Source organism: Takifugu rubripes, chromosome 14 (assembly GCF_901000725.2).
Source record: "Takifugu rubripes chromosome 14, fTakRub1.2, whole genome shotgun sequence".
NCBI classification, from domain to species: domain Eukaryota; kingdom Metazoa; phylum Chordata; class Actinopteri; order Tetraodontiformes; family Tetraodontidae; genus Takifugu; species Takifugu rubripes.
In genome coordinates, this window is record NC_042298.1 from 729,319 (window position 1) to 750,495 (window position 21,177).

General features: G+C 46.1%; 2 protein-coding genes and 1 long non-coding RNA gene across 3 annotated transcripts; 1 reads left to right on the forward strand and 2 right to left on the reverse strand.

Moving 5' to 3' along the window:
• Nucleotides 1–877: 877 nt before the first annotated feature.
• LOC101061230 (myotilin) lies at nucleotides 878–4,889 on the reverse strand. Its single transcript, XM_029847702.1, has 9 exons — nucleotides 4,738–4,889; nucleotides 3,635–3,785; nucleotides 3,439–3,540; nucleotides 3,297–3,334; nucleotides 2,759–2,897; nucleotides 2,475–2,682; nucleotides 2,221–2,386; nucleotides 1,774–1,907; nucleotides 878–1,222 (listed from the first exon to the last, which is right to left on the reverse strand). Exons 1-9 carry the CDS (start codon nucleotides 4,887–4,889, stop codon nucleotides 1,083–1,085), a joined length of 1,230 nt encoding a protein of 409 aa, XP_029703562.1. The 3' UTR covers nucleotides 878–1,082.
• A 541-nt stretch (nucleotides 4,890–5,430) lies between these two features.
• On the reverse strand, nucleotides 5,431–12,942 carry LOC115252372 (uncharacterized). The gene is made up of 5 exons (XR_003890805.1): nucleotides 12,612–12,942; nucleotides 11,168–11,298; nucleotides 10,983–11,064; nucleotides 5,669–5,822; nucleotides 5,431–5,525 (listed from the first exon to the last, which is right to left on the reverse strand). It is a non-coding gene; the product is annotated as an uncharacterized lncRNA (long non-coding RNA).
• A 3,025-nt stretch (nucleotides 12,943–15,967) lies between these two features.
• Nucleotides 15,968–21,129, forward strand: LOC115252450 (uncharacterized). The gene is made up of 7 exons (XM_029847703.1): nucleotides 15,968–16,061; nucleotides 18,199–18,299; nucleotides 18,499–18,558; nucleotides 19,392–19,523; nucleotides 20,368–20,514; nucleotides 20,972–21,029; nucleotides 21,107–21,129. The coding sequence occupies exons 1-7, from the start codon at nucleotides 15,968–15,970 to the stop codon at nucleotides 21,127–21,129; spliced, it is 615 nt and encodes a 204-aa protein (XP_029703563.1).
• The last annotated feature ends 48 nt before the right edge of the window (nucleotides 21,130–21,177 follow it).

Sequence of the window (21,177 nt, forward strand, 5' to 3'; positions counted from 1 at the left end):
CAAACATTATAATTAGGGGCACTGGGATGTCATACGCGACTGTAGAATAGCACTAAAGTAATAACCTATCTGCATGTGTTCCGCAGGCCGGAGGCTGCCAATGAGTTCTATGATGGTGACCATGACAATGACAAAGAGAGTGATGTTGAAATTTGAGCCCAGAGGCGTGGGATTGGAAGGAGACTGCTTTGTGTCAGTATTGTGCAGGTGCTACCAGAAGCAAATGTCTTGTGATGTCACATCCTGAACAGTGCAGCTGATGCTGAGAGCCACAGGGTCCTTCATGTTGTCATGGTAAAGTCCTCACCCTGTTTGGAGGGCTGCAGATGTGAAGACTGGACATTAGTTTCCTGCGTGTTTCACAGATTTTAGCATCCTTGTTTTGATTATTTCCTGTAGGAATACACTTGTGATTATGTGACCATGTTCCTTTGTTTTTCATATAAAGAATGAGCAGAAAGACATGTGAGCAGTGTGGGTTTTTTTTGGTAGCTCATTAAGACGCTGTAAGAAGAGGAGATGTGCAGATGGTTTATTTTGTTCAGGGATACATCGAAGATTTGACACAAACTGCTTCAGCAGAACTGAGTCACAGCTCCTCTTCCACTAACCACTGGGTCAGCACCAACTCAAAGCCTTTATAGTCAACACAAATCTGAAAGGACCCCCACTCAAATACATCGAAGGCTTCAGATAAAGGCTGCAAGCAGACCCTGACATTGTCACTCTCAAAAGAATAAAACAAAATCTGCACTGCAGACCGAAGCAAACAAACTAAGATAATGGCTAAATATATAAAGGTTTAAAGGCAGCAGACTGGAAGAAGATGCTCGTCAGTCATCTTTCTTTGGTGTCCAGTCAACAACCCTGGGGGAGCAGCCACGAAGTCTACGTAGAAGAAATCACTCATCCCAACACAGCAGATCCAAGAACTTTTACATTTATGTTGGCAAAAGGGTGGAACCAGCAGCAGATACACAATGTGGGTTTTCCATTGATAGAGACTAAAGCCGATAGGTTCATTAAAGCCTGGGAGGGACAGGACACTCAACACTCCTACAAGACGGGTCCTGATGCAGCTCCTACAGCTCCTCACTCTCGTACGGGAGGGCAGGGCGGCGGGGGAAACTTTCTACGCTGGCAACCTGTGCACGGCTCCCTGAGGGCAGCTTCAGCAACTTGGACGCAGGAGCGACAGGCTTGATGGGCAGAGTTGTGGCAGCTGAAAGACAGCAGAGTCCTGGGATGTGAAGCCCTGACAGCAAATCTCCCTACATTTATCAACAAGTTAGAGGTGAAAGAATATCGTAGCTTTACTGTGTAATGATACGCTGAAGGTTGAAGGGTTTTAGTTGCAGTATTAACAGGAGGAGCAGCGGTCCTCTCTACATTTATCTGCCGATTTTGAACATTCCTTTAATGGCCAGGCTCTGAAAATAACCTCTGCACCCAGCAGCAGGGCCTGGTTACACAATGAGCTTGCCCTGGTCGCTCCTGGTTACAGCTAATGAACTATTACTTGGTTTGGTGCTGAGGCTGAACACATTACATCAGCCATTTATCCCAGTCCCAAGGTTTCTGCAATACTGATGGTAAAGTGAAAGAGAGTGTCAGTTGTTTAGATGAGGGTGATGAGGGCTGCAGCTGGAAGGGTGCAGCCTTTGTTCAGTGTGGTCCTGCCTGCAGGCCGCTCATGTGCTGATCCACTTTTAGCCACAGCAGTGATGTCATGCAGCAAATAGCAGACATGCAACACTAGAGTGGGAGTCTTACTGCCAATGTCCAGTCTGGCATTGCACGAAGACATTCCTGCCACGTTGATGGCAGAGAGCGTGTACCAGCCAGCATCTGATTTCCTCACCCACTCGATCAGCAGACGATGTCGGCCGGAACCGTCCTGGTATAGACTGAAGACGACACTGAGATTCAAGTCCTCTGATTAACACATCACAAACATCCTAATATGTACTGATTCAAAAGTCTCCATGTCAGTTGATCATAAATGATCAACTGATTTTTTCAAGATCTTAATATCTGATTTTGGAGGCTGGTCCTCTGAAACAACATGTATTACGGTGACAGGGACTTCGGTGTTAGACTTAGCCAGTGTTAGAATGTATAGTTCACCACTGAAGGCTCTCCAGAGTCAGGCTGACTGGATTGTGCTGGCCTTGCTGACACCTGGAGCTCAGTGAAGGAGGATATCGAGGTTACACCAACCTCATCCTGCTGGGGTCAATATGCAGCATTTCTTTATCTTTTTTCCAGAAGACCTGTGGGGTTGGAGAAGCGTATATCTTGCATTCTAGGCTCACGGTATCACCCTCTAGAGCTCTGGAGTTCAACAGTTTCTGGACAAACGTGGGAGGCTGGAGGACTTCCTGGGCTGCACACAGAGATGGGAGGGACATCCTTACTCATATCTGGTTGCTCTTACCTTCATGGAACTGTTTGGAGCAGGCCACCAGCGTTACCTATGACATTCAGCCTCATGGTAAACCGACTCTCCCCCGCTCTGTTTCTGGCCACACACTCGTACACGCCAGCATCACGCATGGTGGTGATCTCAAGGATCAAAGAGTGCATCCCTTTTTCACACACCAACATCTTGTGGAAGTCATCTGGACGAACAGCTTCGCCATCCAGGTACCAGGTCACATCAGGCATTGGCAGACCTCCTACCTGCAGTGGGTAGAGGAGGTGGTTACTTCAGGGACCGCTGAGCATGAAAAGCTCATAGGAATGTTGTGTGAGTCACTTTAAAGTCGATCCGACAGAAGCGTCCCTCCTCCACGCTGAGGTCTGCGGGGATCTGCAGGAAACGAGGCACGTAGCACTTCTCCTGGATGGCGGCCTCCTCGTCACCCCGCTCGTCAGACTGCGTGTGGCGCCTTCCCCTGCAGGCCAGTATTTAGTCTTGGTTCGCTTTCAATCTTGGCAGTGTACAGTTTAAACCCGATGTTGTCATGTTGTCATCTGTGCCTCTGATAGAGCTTCTCCTATCAGAGTAACCCTCTACTCCATTAGATCAGATATGCACATTTGGATTTAAAGCTGATGATTGTCTCAGCACACTTCAGCTGCTTTTTAAAAAACTGCACAAAACAACAACATTATTACAAGTAGAAAGCAGGAAATATTGGCCTTTTTGGTACAATACAGTGCTGTTATGTTCTGTGATTGATATGGTCAACTTTGACCTTAGAGGGGTTCAGGTTAAAGACTATTGAAAGACAATATAAGAGGCAAAAGGGTCAAATGAAGCTTCTTAAACTGAATACATCAAGTGTTTTTACCAGAGGCCACCTGTGTATCTTCCTTCGGGCGAAACTGGCTGCAAAACATATGACATCACATTAATAATGATTCAGATCAGTATTTTTTAAGGGTGATGAAGATGATGATGAAGATGAAGATGATGATGATGATGCTTCATACCTGGACAGGCTGGGGTTCAAACACACCGCCCTGGTCAAACATGCTGATGGGTCCCTCAGGACCCAGCAACCGACGAGCCATTCTTTCCTCATATGACAATTTCTGTTGGAAGAGACACCTTCATCAACACCATCATCATTATCACCATCATCACCATCATCATCATCAACTTTATATGTGTTGACAGGAAACACACCTGGCTGATCCTCCTCCTGGCCTCTTTGGTGCGCAGTTTCTTCTCTAGATCCTGGATTAGGGCATCTTTGGACCCTTGGATGTCTTCGTCAGTGGAGCGAGAGGATGAAGGTCGAGGAGTTACAGGCTTCTTCAGCGTGGGCTTTGGCAGACTGCGCGATAGCGAGGTAGATAAAAGGGAGCACAGGGGGTTTATGACATGACTGTTGTCAGGGAAAGTAGCAATTTGATATTTCCTCATCAGCATACATGTTCAGGCTGGACTTTATGCAGTGGAATTCAACTATTTCACATTTTACAAATTGATTTTACTATTTTCTACTCGAGCTTTGTCTGTATTTACACCATCTAGAAGAGACTGAGCTCTGAGTGTGGCTTACACCTCTGTAAGTGTCTTCCTCCTCTGTTGATTCAACCTAATTAGACAAAGCAGTTCCCACACTGCTGAAAACTGGCCCTCTGTGAGCTGTTCCTAAGGCTAAGGTTTCATCTGGAATGAGGGTAGCCCAATTCAACGCAGAATTTTTGTCATACCAACAATACCACATGACTATTGTGTGGGCTAAACCCCATTTATAAGTGAAACTTTGACTTATTTGCCCTTGTCTTCCAAGAGGCATCTGATCAGATCCCATAGCCACCCTAATCTAGTTTCTCACAATGCGGAGGAGTGATAGATCTAATCTGAGCACCTTCTGGTTGTCCAAGCTTTTCATCCTCTCTCGAACGCATTTCAGCTGTTTATGTCCATAATGGTGTTCTTTCAGTCACAACTCGTGGCTCGTGACCATGGGTGCAGGTCAGAACGGTGATCGACTGGCAAATCGAGAGCTTTGCCTATCTCTTGCTCCATATTCCCTCACTCATAAACAAGATCTCAAGGTACAGAGATTCTTCCACTTGGGGCAAGATCTTATGCTCGACATGGAAACTGCTCTACATTTGCTGTGCTAGGTTCATCCAACTTAAGGCATTTAAATCCATCCCTTTCCCTTGTACTTCAGGTGGGCCCTAGGGGTCTCATCTTGCTTCCAGGTTTATTACTTCAGAATAACTACACAAATTCCTAGAATCTGGACATTCAGTTTGTCATGTCAGACTCACATGTGTGGTGTCCCTTGGTAGGTGGTAGGAAGGGAGATCACTGTTGGAGGAATTTGCTTCTGACTGCTGGACTGTGGGACAGAGGAGCAAGACAAGAGACAGGCGATGCCCTGATGGAGGTGGGTGGGCTGGAGAGGGGGATCTGGGAGCATAATTTGGAGTTGGGGGAAATAGAAGGGGAGAAGGCAGACTGGGAGGGACCAGCAGAACTGTGGTAGTCAGTGGGAGCTAATACAGGATCCTGGTTTGCTGGTAGGGTTGCACTGCCAAGGCCACTGGAGACACTAAAAGAAAGTGGAGCACATGGAACACTGGCTGCATAGGGAGAAATAGGAGTGAGGGTAAAGGAAGAGCGCAATGTGGGGCGTAGGGAAGAGTGTGGTTTTAGAGGCAGCCGAGGAGAGAGGAGGTAAGCAGATGAAGTGGAGATGGAAGAGCAGAAGCTGGAGGAAGACGGCGAGGACTTGGTGGTCCCATTAGCCTGGCCCTCGTTGTTACTCTGATTCTGACTGAGCTGAGATACTGAAACTGTGCCTGGGTCTGAACCACTAACGGATCTGTCACCGGACTCTCCATTGAGGTCAGACTGTTTGGAGGACTGTTGGATTCTGCTGGTTCTGGTTCTCTTGGCTGTCCTTTACCACACTGTCATAGCTGGGGGCTTGAAAGCAAGTTGTGATTGAATGAAATGTCTGGACGCTCGTAGTTGAAGGCACTGGGTGGAATGGAACTGGGGTTGAAGTTGGGCAGTTCTGAAAGGTCCATGATGATGCTCCCAGACTGGTGGACTGCAAATAAGATAAGGTGAGTTGGTAAAAACGCAGTCTGACAGACAGACAGACAGACAGACAGACAGACAGACAGACAGACAGACAGACAGACAGACAGACAGACAGACAGACAGACAGACCGATCGGTGGGATGCTCTTACAGGGTGAAGAGTTGCTGGTTTGGCTCAACTGCTGGTGATGATGATGATGATGATGATGTGATGATTTGGATGAAGAAGAAGGGCTGGATTCACAGGTTTAGCCGGTCACAGCAACCAGTGGTTTGTCCAGAAAGGTAGCTTATAGGTTTTAATTCTAGGAAGCCACAGATTACATTTGAAGGTGTTAGGAAACCAGTGAACTTATTCAGATCTTCAGACACCTAAACGACAGGCAGCCGTTCCCAACTCAACTTATGAACTCATCAAACACAGCTTTTGTGTTCAAATCAAATCAAATCAAATCAAATCAATCTTTATTTATATAGCGTCTTATACAATCAAAATTGTTTCAAGGCGCTTTCCAGAATCACAGGGCCAAACCCCAGACAAGCAACAATGGCAAGGAAAAACTCCCCTTTAACAGGAAGAAACCTTGAACAGGACCAGGCTCATGTAGGGGGACCCTCCTGCTGATGGCTGGCTGGGTAGAGAGAGAGGAGAGGGGGGAGGACAGGTAGAGGATAGAATGGGAGGAGAGGAGAGGAGGAGAGGAGAGGAGAGGAGGGAGAGGAGAGGAGAGGAGTGGAGAGGAGAGGAGAGGAGAGGAGAGGAGAGGAGAGGAGAGGAGGCACAGAGCACAGAAACACATACAACTTTCTTGGTGTCAGTAGAAAGGTGATTTTGGATGCCAGCTTGGCCTTCTCCATAGTTGGTAATGCTGGAGTTGTGAGTGCTCTGTGTTCTGTGATGTTGACCAGTGATGCTACTTTACAGACACAACTCAGAAAACCTAATCACCATTATGGGGGTGCTCAGCTCTAGCGGGTGTTGTAAGATAAGCTGACGGCCTCTTTGCATGTCTTTAATAAAGGTGATCAGAAATAATTGTAATTGTTTTGAGACCACTAAAGATCTGGCTGAAGGTTAGCTGATCCTCTAGACCAGACTTATGTTGTCTTATGTGACCTACATGGTAGAAACTTAGATAGATAAAGTACAGATAAAGAATCACACAATTGGCTATCCTGCAGATGTCCGTAAGTGATCTGTAGCTTTTCATATTAAAGTGGACCTGATGATCTGATGGGAGAGAAAAACAATTTTTTATATTTTACTTTACAGGGTTATTTCAGCCCTTCTAAAGCATCAACCAAAATGGAGGAGGATAGGCCAGAACATCATTAAGTTGCTAAATCACACACATAACTTTGGGGTGCATCAGGTAGTCAAATCACGTTGGACAGTTCATCTGGACATCAGCTCCATCAAAACACAATTAGAGCAGAGTTCTCCTTCTGTGGGGGCCCAGGCTGGGGGTTAGAGGATCTCTGGTCTGAGTCCTAGTTGTGGACCAAATAATTGGAACTGGGCTGGTAGCAGAAGCGGTGTTGGGACACTTTGGAGCACAGTTAAGGTGCCCTTGAATAAAGTTGAGCCCCACCCCAATGCTCCAAGCACCTGTCCAGGGCAGATTACCCCCTCTGAGGCCCTTCCCTCAGTATTCTCATGTGTGTTCTAACAACATGCAAAAGTGGTCACTTTCCCTGTGGGGATTTAAAAAAAAAAAAAAAAGTGTTTCATCTCCTGGTTAAAGACGAAACAGCAAAGCTAAAGAGAAAAAAGCAGCAGGGTAAAATTGAAGGTACATCTGGGAGCCATCACAAAGACACAAACACTAAGATGAAATGTGACGTGGCATTCTTGTAAAATAGACAGCTATCATGTAGCCTGGAAAGACTGTCTATTAGGTTACAAAAAGGCCCTTCGCAAGGCTAGAACAGCTTATATTCTTCTTTGAATGAGGAAAATAAGAGCAACCCTAGGTTTCTTTTCAGCACTGTGGCCAAATTAACTAAGAGTCACAGTGTTTTAGATCCACGTATCCCTTCTTCCCTTCGTGGTGAAGACTTCATGAGCTTCTTCACTGATAAAGTTCTAGCTATCAGAGAGAAAGCTAACCAGGCTATCCCAACAACTGGACCATCACCAGATGTGCCGACTGTGGGAACATACAGGTTCTCCAACGAGCCCTTAAACTCCTTCAGCCCTATATATTTTTCTGAGGCGTCATCGCTAATTCAGAAATCCAAGACCACCACGTGTCTTTTAGATCCCATCCCAACACACCTGTTGAAGGATGTTCTACCACTGATAGGCAGTTCTATCCTGGACCAGATCAATGGTTCTTTAGTGTCAGGTTATGTACCCCGGTCCTACAAGGTGGCAGTGATTAAGCCGTTGCTTAAAAAACCATCACTGGATCCTGATGTCTTAGCAAATTATAGGCCAATATCCAACCTTCCTTTTATCTCAAAAGTTCTAGAGAAGGTGGTGGTGACTCAGTTACTGGAGCACCTGCAGAGGAACAGCCTGTTTGAGATGTTACAGTCAGGCTTTAGAGCTCATCACAGCACAGAAACAGCACTTCTTAAAGTCACTAATGATCTTCTCATAGCTTCAGATCATGGACTGGTCTCTATGCTGGTTCTGCTGGACCTCAGTGCTGCTTTTGATACAGTTGATCACAGCATCCTGTTACATAGACTGGAACATGTGATTGGGATTAAAGGGACAGCACTAGACTGGTTTAGATCATACTTATCTGATAGATACCAGTTTGCTTATGTCCATGGTGTTCCCTCCTCATACAGTATGGTTAGCCTTGGAGTTCCTCAAGGTTCTGTACTCGGACCAATCCTCTTCACATTGTACATGCTTCCCTTAGGGAACATTATTCGGCAGCATGGGATACATTTTCATTGTTATGCTGATGACACTCAGCTCTATTTATCCATGAAACCCGAGGAGACAGAGAAGTTAGTGAAGCTTCAGACCTGTCTTAAAGACATAAAGTCCTGGATGTCTTCAAATTTCCTCCTCCTTAACCCAGGAAAAACTGAGGTCATGGTGTTTGGTCCTGAACCTCTCTGGGATAGATTAGATCACATGATCACTCTAGATGGTATCTCATTAACATCTAGTCTCTCTGTGAGGAATCGAGGAGTAACTTTTGATCAAAATCTCTCCTTCAACTCACACATTAAATTAGCCTCTAGAAGCGCCTTTTTTCACTTGAGGAACATCACAAAGATCAGGAAGCTGCTGACGCGGCATGATGCTGAAAAGTTAGTCCATGCATTTGTTACTTCCAGGCTGGACTACTGTAACTCTTTATTATCAGGGTGTCCAAACAACTCTTTAAGAAGCCTCCAGTTGATCCAAAATGCTGCAGCCAGAGTTCTGACAGGTATTGACAAAAGAGATCACATAACTCCTGTACTGGCGTCGCTTCATTGGCTGCCCGTTAAATTTAGAATAATTTTTAAAACCCTTCTTTTGACCTACAAGGTCCTCAGAGGCCTAGCTCCATCCTACCTGGAGGAGCTAGTGATACCTTACCAGCCCAATAGACCGCTCCGCTCTCAGAATGCTGGTCTACTTGTGGTTCCCAGAGTTTCTAGGAGTAGAATGGGGGGCCGAGCATTTAGCTACCAGGCCCCCCTGCTATGGAACCAGCTCCCTGTCCAGGTACGGGAGGCTGACTCCATCTCTACTTTTAAGATCAGACTTAAAACCTACCTCTTTGAAAAAGCTTATTGTTACTAATTCAGTAGTTCCAGTTACTATCATAGACAGGCAAATTATCATACTTAGGGGGTCGTCTAATCGTTAGGTCACATCTTAGTTATGCTGTTATAGGCCAAGGCTGCCGGGGTCCGGAAACATGATCACCTGACAGGCCTCTGTCACTCCACTGGGTCATGGTTTCCTATCCTCTCCTCCTTTCCTCTCCTCATCAAGCAGACTAGTTCTTGTGTAGTTTTTCTGCTTCTCCCCTCCTCTATTTATTTACCGGTATCGGCGCCCTCAGAGCTGCATAATGACCTCCGGCCCCGCTGAAGTGATTGTATATATTTTTTTGTGTGTGTTTCTGTGCTCTGTGCCTCTCCTCTCCTCTCCTCTCCTCTCCTCTCCTCTCCTCTCCTCTCCTCTCCTCTCCTCTCCTCTCCTCTCTCTCCCCCTCCTTCTCCTTTTCCTCTCCCTCTCCCTTCCTCTCTTCTTTCCCCTCCTCCTCCTTCTCCTTCTCCTCTCCTCTACCTCCCCTTCACTCTACTTCTCCTCTCCTCTACCCCTCCCCTCTCCTCTCCTCTCCTACCTATCCTTCTTCTACCTGTCCTCCCCCTTCTCCTCTCTCTTTACCCAGCCGGCCATCAGCAGGAGGGTCCCCCTACATCAGCCTGGTCCTGCTCAAGGTTTCTTCCTGTTAAAGGGGAGTTTTTCCTTGCCACTGTTGCTTGTCTGGGGTCAGGCCCTGGGATTCTGAAAGCGCCTTGAAACAATTTTGATGTATAGACGCTATATAAATAAAGATGATTTGATTTGATTGATTTGACGTTCTGTAGCTGCTCTAGACTAAATGAGGGGTGAGTGAGTGAGTGAGTGAGTGAGTGAGTGAGTGTGTGAGTGAGTGAGTGAGTGTTTGTGAGTGAGTGTGTGTGTTTGTGAGTGTGTGCGTGTGAGTGTGTGAGTGAGTCTGTGTGTGAGTGAGTGTGTGTGTGAGTGAGTGAGTGAGTGAGTGAGTGAGTGAGTGTGTGTGTTTGTGAGTATGTGCGTGTATGTGAGTGTGTGTTTGTGAGTGAGTGTGTGTTTGTGAGTGAGTGAGTGAGTGAGTGTGTGTTTGTGAGTGAGTGAGTGTGTGTGTATGCGAGTGAATGTGGTGTCTGTGTGTGTGTCATTGTGAATGTGTGTGTGGGTATGTGTAAGTGTGTGTGAGTCAGTGTGTGTGTCTGTGTGTATGCGAGTGAGTGTGTCTGTGTGTGTGTGCGTGAGTGTGATGTGAGTGAGTGAGTGAGTGAGTGAGTGAGTGAGTGAGTGAGTGTGTGTGTGTGTGTATGTGTGTGTGTGTGTGTGTGTGTCTGGAAGTGGTCACACAGGCTATATCGGTCCTGGAATTCGGACATCAGCTGGCAGGTGCAGCCTCTGAGCTGAGAGACTCTTATATTGCTGGTTTCTTCTATGAAGACTTTCATCTTGATGTACCATACCATAAATATAGAAGCCCATCAAAGCAACTGTTGCTAACACCAAGCAGAGCATCACATTGCTGAATTTCTTTTTTGCCATGCAGCTTCTGCAACCAGCTTTCACATACGGACGAGCAACTGCATCACTGTCGGCAGACAGGCCAAAGTTTGTCCATCAAAACAGGTTAAAAATGATGAAAGATGCAAGTGAAGAACTTTTAAGCTCCGTTCTCTGAAGGACTCAGCTGACATGAGGTTATCTGGCCATCAGTCACCATTTCTATTCATACCTCTGCAGCTTTGGCTGTTGCACTGACACAACGTCCAAAAATAGCATCAAGTCCACGAGTGTTCCAGCCGACGACCTTTCGTCTAGATGCAGCACGAATAGAAAAGACAGAAAACACGTCCTGAGCACCGCCACACAGATCCACAGGGGTAAACGGCAGCTGGGCGCGCTTTATTCTTTCCTTACCTGCCACCAACAGCACATTTTCTCTGCAGAAGCGGAGCCCAACTTGGACGAGAGCAGCAGGACTCGGTGGGACGGGGGCAGCTCGTGGGCCAGGAGGTGGGGGCCACCCACAGCTGATTGGTTCAGACCTCCTGAATGTTCCGCAACCACAACAGGACACAATTAATTCAGACCAATCATGTGCCAGATCCTCTTCCTTTGGTTCATGTTTAATTTAGGTGGAAATGTGTCCCTCTCCATTCTGACAGGATGTTAAATACATTACCATTAAAAGAAACCATTGTGCTTTAGTGGGAATAATAGCTGCATAAAATAAAAATCCAAATGATCATCATAACAATTTTATTTTGAACCCCTCAGTCCAGAAGCAGTCAGTGGTTGATCAACCACCGGGAGCCTCTCGGGTTTCCTGTCTGACTGGAGACCCTACTGGCACTGGTCCCCCATCCATACAAAACGCAACAAATGGACTGCATCACAAGTGAAGGATCAACCAGTTTAATGGATGTTTTGATGTGTTAAGTAATACATCAACACCTTTAATTAGCTCTGTGAATGAATAAACAGCTCAGTTTCACATCAATTTAGCTTTTTATTGTAAAGCGTCTCTTACAATCAAAATAGTCTCTATTTGCTTGTCAAAACCCAGAGTTGGACCCTCCTCCCCAACAAGCAGCAGTGGCAGGGAAAACAGCATTTGGCAGGGTCCAGGCTCATGTGGTGCTATTGTTAGCTTAGCATGTTTGTTTTAAAGCTTATATGTGTAGTCTGGTCTTGGACTATTGGTTAGTCTTCCCAGAAAGTTTTGTCATTGTTGGGGGCAAAAAAGTTTCATTTTGTGGAAGGATTGTTAACAACCCTGATGCGATATGTGAGGAATTTCTGTAATTTGTGCAGTGAATTGCTGGAAAAATGTGATACAATTTGAAACTATGGAGAGAAATCTTCTAAAACCTTCTGAGTCTTTTACAACTACTATATAATATTATGACCTACTTCAGCTTCTGTCCTCGCAAGTGAGACTGAAGTGAAAACACCGAGAGCTCCTCTGTGAACCAGAACAAAGTGGAGCCTGCTCAGGTCCAGAAACAGGTCAGAGCTGGTGAGAGGGGAAGTGTGGCATCACTGCCACCAACCGTTGTCACGAAGCCAAATTCACTCAACTCTTTCAACAGCAGGTGCAGCAGGTGGAAGCAGCAAACAGGAAGTCCAGTTCAGGAAACAGCAGCAGAGCCACTTCTACCTTGACTGACGGCTGCTGAAGTGTCCACAGGTGTCTTGGTTGGCAGGTAAGTACTTTGCCACTGAGGCAAAGGACTACTGGACATGCAGATAATCAAAGAACCAGCAACACAGGCATAAACCTGGGTGGTGGAACATTACAGGCGGACCAAAACCTGACAGGCCAAACCCATAGTCAGGGTCAGAAGGCTGTGGTGTTTACCTTCATCATCCATCACCCGCCATGGAATTGTCCCATTCAGAGGGGTTGGGTCGAAGAGAAGGCGTAGCCTCTTGGATATGCAGGCACCTTTGCAGGCTGGACAGGGTGTTTAAAGTCAGCAATAAGGTTGAAAGAGTAGATTGGACCAACATCAATGAGGCCAGTAGGTGTAGCTGCAGGGACCAGAGGGCTTTCATGGACCTTAGACAGCTGGAAGCTAGAGTGGTGCACGGCAGCTTCAGCCTCACTGGTGCTGGAGTGACCATCTTTTCAGTTGTGAACTTGAATGCTAGTTTCTGGGCCTCCACACCAAGAGAGCCACACCTTCTGAGCAGCAATCGTAGAAGGGTCCAGGAGTGGGACTTTGGCACGGACGTTGGCACGGAGGTCAAGGACAAGGAGCTGAGCCAGCTGAATAATCTCTTTAGCTGAAGTATGTGGTGAACATGTTACAGGACCGCAGAGTCCCTTGGAGCCCTGTCTGCATGGATGTGCCTGGATGGATGGAATAACAAGGAAAAGGGTGAAAGGACTGCTAGTTGTTCTGGACACCAATTCTAGGTTCAGATTCCAAGCAGCTGAACAGCTCAAGCCACTTCCCAGTAAAAGATAATGAAAAGCTGGATTGGCCAACACCACACTAAACCAACCAGCCTAGTCAGAGGGGCCACCATTAAGAGGGTCCTTCTGAGGAGATGGACGTCAATGCACTACCTGTCCAGAATAGACAGGAAGACTGTAATATAATCAACTGGAATAAAGCAGAGAGAAACATTGGGGAACATTAGTATCGACCACCTGAAAGTTTCAATAGACTGAACCAGCAGCAAGAAAGTCAAAAAACGACCCTTGGTCTCAGAACCCATACTGAGTCAGGACTGAGCTTTGCTGCACTTGGATATGACACAGCTGCAGGAGCTGCGTCTGGGTTCAGTATCACACTCAGGATCAACAGGGGTTAAGAATTCATGGGTCGATGCGAATGTCTAAACAAGTTCTGGCCTGCAGCTTCTGTAAGGTTCCAGAAAGGAAACTTACAGCTTTTCCTATTTTATACTTTTGGTAGAAATACTTTTTCCTGCACACTGAATTTTAATGGACTAATTTCTAAAGACATAATTCCACCTGATTCTGTGGCTGTAGGCTGAAGTTATTCTAGACTACAGACCATCATCATCACCACCACCATCATCACCATCACCACCATCACCATCACCATCACCATCATTATCACCACCATCACCATCCCCACCATCATCATCACCATCATCATCATCATTACCATCATTGTCGTCAACATCACACCACCATAATCATTATCATGCGTAATGGTTTCAAAATCACACGCACAGTAATCCTCTACTAAAGAGTTCTGACCCAGCAGAACACATCAGCCTTCAGTGATGCATGCATATTTCTGATGCTGTGGGTATTTGATGGGATAGTTGTGCTTGGTTCTTCTCTGGTTGAACATGTGGGATCACATGGGTGCTACATAATGAGGACCACAACAGGTGTTTCACGTTGTTATGACGAGTTCTGAAGGGAAAAAAGAAAGAAACTAAATATTTAAGTCAGAAACAGAAAAGCCTGATGTCAGAATTCCTTTAGGAATCAAAAAAGAGTAAGAACTGGGTCTCAGACCCAGAGCTCAGAACCGGGACTGAGTTTAAAATACACTGAAATGAAATGAAAGCACTAAAAACAGAGCAAAATTCTTCTGAAATCAGGAACTTCTGTGGAGGAAAAAGGAACCAACTGAAATCACCTGGAGCACGTCGACCATCCTCTCAGTGAAGGAACCAGCTGCAGAGACACGGCAGGTGAGTCAGGCGGATACCCATGCATAGGTCCCAGCACCACTGGCCTCTGGCAACTGGGGGGGGGGGAGATATAACCAACAAGTGTGGCCATAAGAAATCAAACAGTAAGAATGAAAAGTACAAGAGAAAAAACGTACTGGTAGATAACAAATTTAATCCTAAATACCAGCCAATAACTGCTATAAATGTAACTGGAAGAAAACAAAACCAATCAAGAGAGATGGTCCTGGCAGCTGTTCACCTGTAGCCACAGTAGCATGAGCCTCCACACAGCATTGCCTGAGACAGCCACAGGAGCACAAACAGGAGGCACCTTTATATTGCCCCCCTCCAGGGGCCACCAGAGGTTCAATAACTAGGTTAACAGGTCTGTGCTCGGAGGTTAGCAGTTTTATCTGGAGGCTTAGGGTTGTAGGTCCAGGAGCACTTTCCAGAGAGTCCAAATTCTTTTGCATGACTAGATTCTAGACAGTGTGTGTGTGTATGTGCGTGCGCATGTGTGTGTGTATGTGCGCATGTGTGTGTGCGCTTGTGTCACCTGTGGCTGAGGGCCTCTTGGTTTGTCGGTCCTTGGTGAGGCCTCTGTGATGTTGGTGCTGTCATGGTCTTCCCACCAGACCAGAGGTTCTGTTGCAGCAATGCTGCAGTCAGGGAAGATGGTGCCAGCACAGCTGGAGCTCCACCTCTACGACACAAAGACTTCGATATTACTGGCGGATCCAGCCAGACACTGGATAGGACAACAGTCCAGGCAGGGAGAAGAAGTTTCAACATTCTGGACAGTGTACTTTTCTTTAGTATACTAATCAGGCAGCATGTAAAGGGCGGTGTGGGACTTCTGGAGCCAGACCCTGGTCAGCTCCTGGCTGTTAAATCGGACATATTAAACACATCCAAACATGTCAACTTCTAAAGAGTCGAAACATAGATGCAGGACTGTTTTCTGAGCCCGATCCAATAATAGAGTCCTGGTTGAGAGGGACTGGTTCCACTGGGCCAGGATCGAAACACTTATATCTGTTTCATACATTTAAAGACAGTAGCAGATTTTAAAAGACAGGATTTGTGTGTCAGCTGAAGTTTCTGTGAGGTTATTTTCTATCATTGTGCAGCTTAACTTTAGAAATAAAAGAGCTTAAAATGACCAAATCTCTCTCTTCCTCTCATGCTGGTGCAGGTTTACATTTAGACCCATCTCATTTTATTAGACAGTTCCACCTGAACAAAAACACATCTACAAACATTACTGTATGTGTAGAAATGAGGTAAATGTTTTGCCTAAATCCAGGACAGGAACAGTTTCTAATTCTATTTAGCAGAAATCCCAGTTTAAATGAAACAATATTCTGGTACCTTACCAGAGCTGAACCACACAATCCTGAGCACCAGGAGGGGCATCCACAGCTGCAGAGCCATCTTCATCCTCTGTCTGGGGTTACGAATCCTCAATTCCTTCCTGCCAACGCTCAGGCCTGATGTGAGTAGGTGTCTCGAAGAGGACCGGCGTGTTTGTGAGGAGCTCAGGGATAGCGCATGAATCAGTGGGGGTCAGCGTGCACTACCAAGCACACCCAGCACTACCCAGCAGATGAAACAGAGACACAACTCCAAGGAATTGTGAATGTAGGTAGGAGGCCATGAAAAAAGAGAGCAAGTGGAAAAAAGCAGGGAGAAAAGATGTGGGGCAGCAAGAGAAGCCTTAGTCCTTCCATACACTGCACAAATATGGTGCAGATGAATGTGTGGTAGATAAAAACAGCTACAGCTGGTCCTTAGAGCCAGGTTAGGGATGGATAGACTAGAGTTTAATGGCTGGATCTTGTGCTAAGTTGGACTAAGGAGTTAGTCCTGACTGAATATTCTAACTAAGGAGTTAGAATATTCAGAGAGGACAGGTTAGGTCAGGTCAGGTCAGACAGATCTGACCCAAAATTACAACCACTTCAAAACAAACTCAGTAAACATGGTGAGCAAAAAGTCTGTGGGCTAGCTGCAGTTCTGCGGAGGCAAAGTTACAGCTCTTGTAGCCTCTAAAGAACCATCAGAGCAGGAGGAGACAAAATGTGTGAGGCCAGTGTGTGCAGAGACGGGTAGAGATCAGAACCTTCCACAATCCACAACAATGTTGCCAACCCATGATGGGGGCCATCTCATGGCCAGAAGATCTAATGACAAACAAGACGACTGCACAAGTCCGAGCACAGCCTCCACGTAGAGGAGCACTCAGTCCTTCCACAGATGGTTAAGTGGGAAAGTAGCTCAGGCCACACAGGACAGAACTAAAGAGGACAGTCTTCTTCTAAGAATAACTACGGAGCTGTTCCTGTTAGGGAGGGCATGAGGAACTAGAGCAAACCACTGAAGAGGTTCTGCTGCCGCTCATCCATCCCTCCAACCATCTGCGTGTGTGTGTGTGTATGTTTGTGTGTGTGTGTGCTCTGATTTTAAAGCAGGACACAGGACAGCCTCATCCCACCTCAGGTACAGAGATGTTTTGCTACCTTTTACCACCATACAACCACAAATCTAACCCCCTTAGGGATACAATGCCTCTGGAGTCCTCTGACACAGGGGGGCCGCTATTTAAAGTGTCCCATTCACAGACCTAGATAATAACATCAAAAGAGAGCCAGGTGCAGTAAACATGTCCTGTGACATGGACTCGAGAGGGCAGCACAGTTCTGAATAATAATAATGATGCCAACTATGTCCAGTCAGCCAAACACCTATACCTTGGTCAGGCCTGGTGGGCCTGATGCACTCTTCAACTTCAATTTTTTTTCTGACGATTTGGTCTGGAGCAGTGGTGGTCCATCAAAGATCTAGACCCTTTAGTCATTTTATTGCCCTTCTGTGAACATTGTCCCCTCTCTGGGGTCCTGGAAGCTGCATTGATTCCCTGGGTGGTTCCACTGCTGCTACTTACACGTTTGCTACTCAATGCTGACATCTGTGTGGTTTGACATTGTGAAGGCTCGACAAAGATGATGTTGTGAACATATCTCAAACAAAAGGGTTAGGGGTTACGGTTAGGTTAGGTTAGGTTAGGGGTTAGGATTATGGTTAGAGGTTAGGGTTAGAGTTAGGGTTTGGGGTTAGGTTAGGGGTTTGGGGTTAGTTTAGGGTTTAGAGGTTAGAGTTAGGGTTAGGGTTTAGTTTTAGGGGTTTAGGGTTAGAAGAGAAGACAGGTTTTCAACATGGTGACCTGTAGAAACCCAGTCTTCAGAACCGTGTCTGTCAATTCCATGTGAATCAATCCATTTAAACTGTATTCCATCATGAAGGTTTTTTTTTACAGCCACTGTCTAATTGTAAGTGACAGTTGAAGTGAAACTCGATGCACATTGGTCGCACTAAACTTGGCACATGCTCCTATATGTTCTAAATATTTGTCTGGGAGAAAACAACAACACTGAGTGTGTGAATCTATTGTGTGTTTGATAAATAGGAATACCAAAGAGGAACGCCAGGAAGGCTGGAGCCAAAGGTCAGATGAGATACTCCTATGTTCTTCATCCACCTGCTTGCTGGTATCTGGTTAATGATCAACGCCCTGACACCCGGAAGATAAACAGCCTCTCTTCCGTCAGTGCGAATTTTTAAGAAAGCGGACCACTGCATTTTAGATACTCGTGTGTTTAACAGGTGTTTTGATCACTGAAGACAGTGAAGATCTAGGTAGGGTGGAGCTAACCCTGGACATGGATAATTACAGGTATTTCATTTTCAGCCAGAAGAGCGCTCTTATCCTCGGTGTACTCCAGGTGGCCTGTGCGGGCCTCTGCCTGGTGTGCGGGTTTATGGATGCGATATTCCGCAAAGACACCCCGCTGAGTACCACAAGGACGCCGGTGTGGGAAGCTTGGTGAGAAATATTTATTTTGGACATAAAAGTCTGATTACATGCTTTACTTGCTGGTAAAGGTAAGGTAATGACCCAGCCTGTAGTGTCTTTACACTCTTCACTTCAGAGACTACACAGGTCTGGTGTCAGTTTCATTTTGCAACTCACCTTTCTGTGAAAGCAGAAGTCTGTCAGTGAATATGAGCTTTGTCTATCTCAGATTATGGCCTGTCCTGGACTTCTGCACTGTTGGCCTCCCAAAGAAAAAAACTCAATTCTGGTGAGCATGATCATTCCGCTTCTCCTCTCCAGATGATACAGCAGTGTCCTTGACCAAAGAGCTGAACTGCTGCTTCAGTGTGTGGATGAGCAGCAAAAATACAAATCCTGATTGATATTCAGCCTGAGAGTGTAAGTGCCCATAGTGACGAACCAGAACTAACTTTTTGTTGGACTTTGGGTTAAATCCTGATAACAGAGGATATTAGAAAGCTATTTCCTGATTAGCAAATGCTAGTCAGTGATAATCACGGTAAACACAGTGGTCATACAATGTTGCAGACGAGTCTTTTTAACACAGAACATGTTTTAAAATCTTGTCAGAGACACATCATTCACAGAGCCCACAAATGTAGGAAAGTATCTATTATGAAACAGCTATTTGGCTGGTGAGTTTCCCAAGATAAAGAACTTGTCAAGACCCAGTCCTTGAGCTCTGCACTCCAGCCACATTTTGTGTCCCAGCAGGCAGAACATATAGTCTACCTGGTAGGAGAAATGCCAGCTGGAGGACTGGGTCTGTACGCCCTGGATTTAAGGGAATTAGACACAACAATGGTTTGGACTGAAGAACAGTTTCACACTTTAGGACACAGGGAGGCCACGCACCTCCCTGTTTGGCTGCCACGTAGGTAGTCTGTCCAAACCAAACCGAAACAAACCAAACCAAATGGTTTAAACCGTATTTAGTGACAACTATAGGTTCCATGCTAGAACACAAATTCCTGTGCAGCTGTGCAGTCCGGCGTGCTCTCTCTCAAGCTGACAGCACTCAGGTTGTGTCTCTTTTCATCATGTTGCATCACAGGTTGTCGTGCTGACTTTCTCCTGCAGGTGATCGTGATGGTGGCAGCAGCTGGACTCTCATGCACAGCATCATTGTTTATTTCGGCTTACTCCTGTCTGACATTGACCTACGGAGAAGAAGATCAAGAAGTCTTTCACCATCACAACAGTCGTGAAGTGGTAACAATGCTAACACACAACCAGCACTTTTCCAGCCTTGCATCATAATCACACACATAACAAGTATCCCTTTGCCCTGTTTGAATTATAGTCTGTTTTTATGACTGACGACAGTTAATGGTCTGACCTGTTCCTTCGTTATGTTAGAAGAATCAAGAAATCAAAGTTGCAGTGTTGACAGACTGACAAAAATATCATCGAGGAGTCTGAAGAGGAACTGTTGCTAGAAACCTAACCTAAAAACCTAACCAGTATCAAAGGCTTTTCTGTGTTATTACAGCTGTATGGGACTACAGTTCTAACAGGCTGCTGGGTGACAACATCCATCTGCAGTCTCTGCATAAATTAGTGGATGGCAGGATTCTTATAGTCTGATCAGGCGGGATTTTGCTGCCCAGCCTTTCAGTGGATTTTAGATCTCAAGAAAGACGATGATGGTGGTGGTGATGAAGGTTGCTGAGAGAATAACTTTGAGAGTAGGAGGATGTCTGGAGTGGTAATGAAGCACGTTCATACTGTAGTGGTCCAGTGGAGAGGTGCAACGGGGGTGAGAAAGGAGGTCAAGATGAAGACAGGAGGCAGAGCTGGACTGATGGAAGTGTTGGCGTCCTCTCTGAGAGGGACACAGGTGATAGGATGAGGACTGAGGCCATCAGAGGGACCAGCCATCTTAGATTGAGATGGCTTAATTTGTAACAGAGAGCTGACTGCTGGACAGGACTAATGCAGGTGAATAGGGTCAGAGAGGAGCAGCCTAAAGTAGGAGATGTGAGGCCTTTTCCTCTCTCCAAACTCTGAGAACTGCCTTTTTTTTTTAACAACAACCTTCTCCGTCTGTGTCTAGACCTTTGTGCTCCACCGGATGGTGAAAGGGGCCAATGCCACCATCCTACTGAGCTGCATCGTCAGCCTGGCTCTGTCCTGCCTCATCATGTACATGGGCTGTAGGAGTCTTCCTCACCGCTTCTGCTACAATAACCGGATCGGACTGGTGAGGGACCACATCCTTTCTGCTTTAGTCACTCTTTAGTTACCGTCCCAATCACTGTTGAGGATGATGCAGCTGAGAAAAGGGAGGACTAGTTTAGGACTAGATTTGAACATTGCCCGTTTTATTTTCAGAGGTTTGCAGATGTTATTCAATTATCTCAGCATGTTTTATGCTAATGAGGGCCAGACTGTCAAGATCAGTGTTCACCAACCCTCACTGAAGACACAACACAATAGACCCCCAATATTAAAGTTACAAGCATCAAAAGATAGAAGTAAGCCAGTTTTTCCAGAAGCAAGCAAAGTATCCTTCTGCTCCCATCAATATGAAGACATTAGCAACATTGTCCAGCAGCTTCTTGACAGATGTGTGCCTGCGTGTCTCTCAGACACGAGCACCTTCACATTCATCGGTCTTCAGTGAAGTTCTTGTTCAGAATGTTTAGTTTGTGTGACAGGAAATGCTGGTTCCACAATCCGAGCCCAGGGACACTGAGCTGGTGAGCACTTGGCAAGGTGAGACCTTCAGAGTTGAATCCAGACTAACCCCTGACCAGGAGACACTGTAGTCAGATGCGTGCTCTGTCCAGCAGGGGGCGACAACAGGCTTTTTTGATTCACCAGCTCTTGGCAGAGAGCAGCTCAGCAGAGAGGAAGAGGAGCA